This window comes from Arachis ipaensis, chromosome B05 (genome assembly GCF_000816755.2).
Source record: "Arachis ipaensis cultivar K30076 chromosome B05, Araip1.1, whole genome shotgun sequence".
Taxonomy (NCBI): Eukaryota; Viridiplantae; Streptophyta; class Magnoliopsida; order Fabales; family Fabaceae; genus Arachis; species Arachis ipaensis.
Window position 1 is genome coordinate 128,684,594 of NC_029789.2, and position 2,882 is coordinate 128,687,475.

General features: G+C 29.3%; 1 protein-coding gene across 2 annotated transcripts in view; it reads left to right on the forward strand.

Annotated features, from left to right (window-relative positions):
• Positions 1,879-2,882, forward strand: part of LOC107644094 (annexin D5) — a 3,238-nt gene continuing 2,234 nt past the window's right edge. Inside the window, exon 1 of one of the 2 annotated variants that reach the window (XM_021102736.1) lies at positions 1,879-2,141. In XM_021102736.1, the coding sequence (XP_020958395.1) occupies positions 2,109-2,141 (33 nt within the window). In that variant the 5' untranslated portion in view covers positions 1,879-2,108. The remainder of the gene's footprint in view (positions 2,142-2,882) is intronic. The other variant, XM_016347888.2, reaches the window with a different exon arrangement.

Here is a 2,882-nt window from a genome sequence, read left to right on the forward strand (position 1 = left end):
CGTAATTAATTAATCGCTCGACAATATAAATTATAACAAAATTTTAATCTCTCGAACAAATATCTAAAATACGTACCAGCATTCATATATTCAGAAAATTCCGGTGCATACATGGACTCAAAATCCAAAGTGCGCATAAAAGATGGCTCCTCAAATAAATGTTGGTTTGCTAGTGCATTTGCCACTTCTACCATATCTGCCTCTATAGTGCCGTCAACTTGATCTTCGTCTCCATATGGACAAACGATCTCGTAATTGCTTTCAAACTCTTCCTCATTGTTACTGTTGTAATCTTCCCGTTCAATATTTTGGTTGGCTTCAGATTGTTCGAACTCAATATACAACTCAATGAACGACATCTGAGAGCGACTTTCAATATAAATCGAAAACATCTCTTACATGTTCGCTTCATCAGTTACATATTTGGTTTGAAATCGAACGAATCTACTAAATACCAGTATAAGATACCTATATAAAATACATGATACTCTCCTTGACATTTCAGAAGCTATCTTCTCACAAATCACACCTTTTAGTTCTTCAAATGAGATTGTAAATGGAATAACAATATCTAACGAATTCTCACATACAAATTTCACTCCTTCGGAAGTTTGTAACAAAATCTAACTATAATAATATACTTTTAATATAACTCTATCATCCATTTTTTTCTCACATTAATATGAACTTCACCGTAATTTGTTGAAGTACAAATTTCACTCCTTCAAATGTTTGTAACAAAATATGACCATAATAATATACTTTTAATACAACTCCATCATCTATTTTTTTCTCACATTAATATGAATTTCACCTTAATTTTTGAAGCACAAAGAAAAATACGAGACGAGGAGAGTTCTGGAGGGACTGAGGGAAGAAGAAGAAGAGAGATCTAGCAACTTGGGTGCGAGCTGTGTATATATATAGTGAACCAAATCGGTTGGTCTAATTTCTATTTAGACATTAAAATAATTTATTTTAAGCAAATCGAACGGTCTAATTTATTCTTGTGTGAAATAAAAATTTTTTTAAATAACACTAAAATCGGACAGTCTAATTTGTGAAAGTAAATAAATAAATCGAACGATTTGATTTTTTTTACATAAATTTAAAAAAAATAGTCATTATAATAAAGTCTAACATACCTAATCTCCATAATAAGACACAACACATAGTAGTGCATATAAAAAAATGAACCTGAACAAAACAATCAAGGTAGTTTAATATAAAAAATCAACTATTAAATTAATTATTAATATAAAATATAAATAAAAATATAATATATATTAAAAATAAAAAATAATATATATTTATATATAAATATATAATATTTGATTTGATAACTATTTTTTTTATGTGGAAATTGCTAACAACAGATATCTTGTAGCTTGGCCCATAATTTTATTATAGTAACATTTAGTTCAGTTTTTTTTTTATGTTTTACTTTTTGTTTGAATATAGTTTTTTATCGGATAAAAAACAGTACCAAAAACGCGTGAGTGAAGAAGTAAATGAGTAATACCCCACAAAAAATACANATGATAATATTTAAGTTGTCAAAATTTTTTTTATTTTTTATTAAAATACAATTTAATATGATAGAGACGAGTGTCTATGAAAGTCGTATTTAAAATTTATCTAACAGACAGATACAACAATTCAACAAAATATCCCTACTTCGTCCATTATTACCAAAGATACATGGCTCATGAAGAATCCTGCTGTGTTAATTATTGACCTCGCTTAATGGCAAAAACTGATATGAAGTATTCAAATTTCAAAATGCATGAAAAAAGGAAATATTAAATCAACACCTTGACGGTAACTTGACAACAACGGAATATTTAAAATTGAATAAATTTGAATTGTTTCTTACTTCCTCATTTCTTATGACACAAGAACAAACCGTTGCAACATAAATAAACTTATCTAATAAAAGAGTGTTTTTCCTACCTAATTCCTTTGCCTTCGTCCTCTTCTCTAAAAAGAACTACTTTTTCTTATTCTTGTGTGTTAATTCTTAATTGTGTGGTGTATTCACTTTCCATAGAAGAAGAAGAAGAACATGTCTACTTTGATTGTACCCCCAATTCCTCCTTCCCCAAGAGATGACGCCATGCAACTTTACCGTGCTTTCAAGGGTAACCATCTCTCTCTCTCTCTCTCTCTCTCTCTCTCTCTCTGAAATTGTTAGTTTTGATGTTTGTGTATATGATTTGGTTATAAAGTTATAATCATGCTCTAAAAAAGGTTACATGGTTGTTTCTTGTCACAAACTGCTCCTTATCGTTTGATATTCTTGAATTGGGTTTGTTTAATTGCTTACTGATGAAACAGAATGAGCTGCTGAAATTATTCTCTTTCTTTTTCTTTTTCTTTTCTTCTTCTTTTTTTTTTTTCACTCGGTTGAAAATAATCATACTTGAAAGCATAGTAAAATTGCTTATGTATCAATTTCTTTGAGGATGCTGTTCCGAATCTATATGGTTTGGTTTGTTACTGAATTATAACCTTTTTGTTTTCCTTTCCTGTTTTACTTGCTTTTGCACTACAGAAGAAGTCTTTGATTCCAGTCATCAGAAAAGCCCTAAATTCCTACATTGTTTACTTGTTTTGTGACTTTTGAGTTTTGTCTAAAGATGTTGACTGCTATATTGACCTGCTTTTTTTTATATGTTTTGTTTTCTAGTGTGTTTTCCTTTCCATATCTTTTTAATTGAAAAATAGAAGGAAAAAAATGAATATTTTTGCATAAAAATAGAAGGGGAGAAAAAAGTTATTGCACGTATAGTTTGATCTGTAATTGCTATATAGGATTTTACCCAACTGATTCCTCTTTTGTGGAGACAGTTATACAGAGTCAAGTGTTATTCCTCTAGACT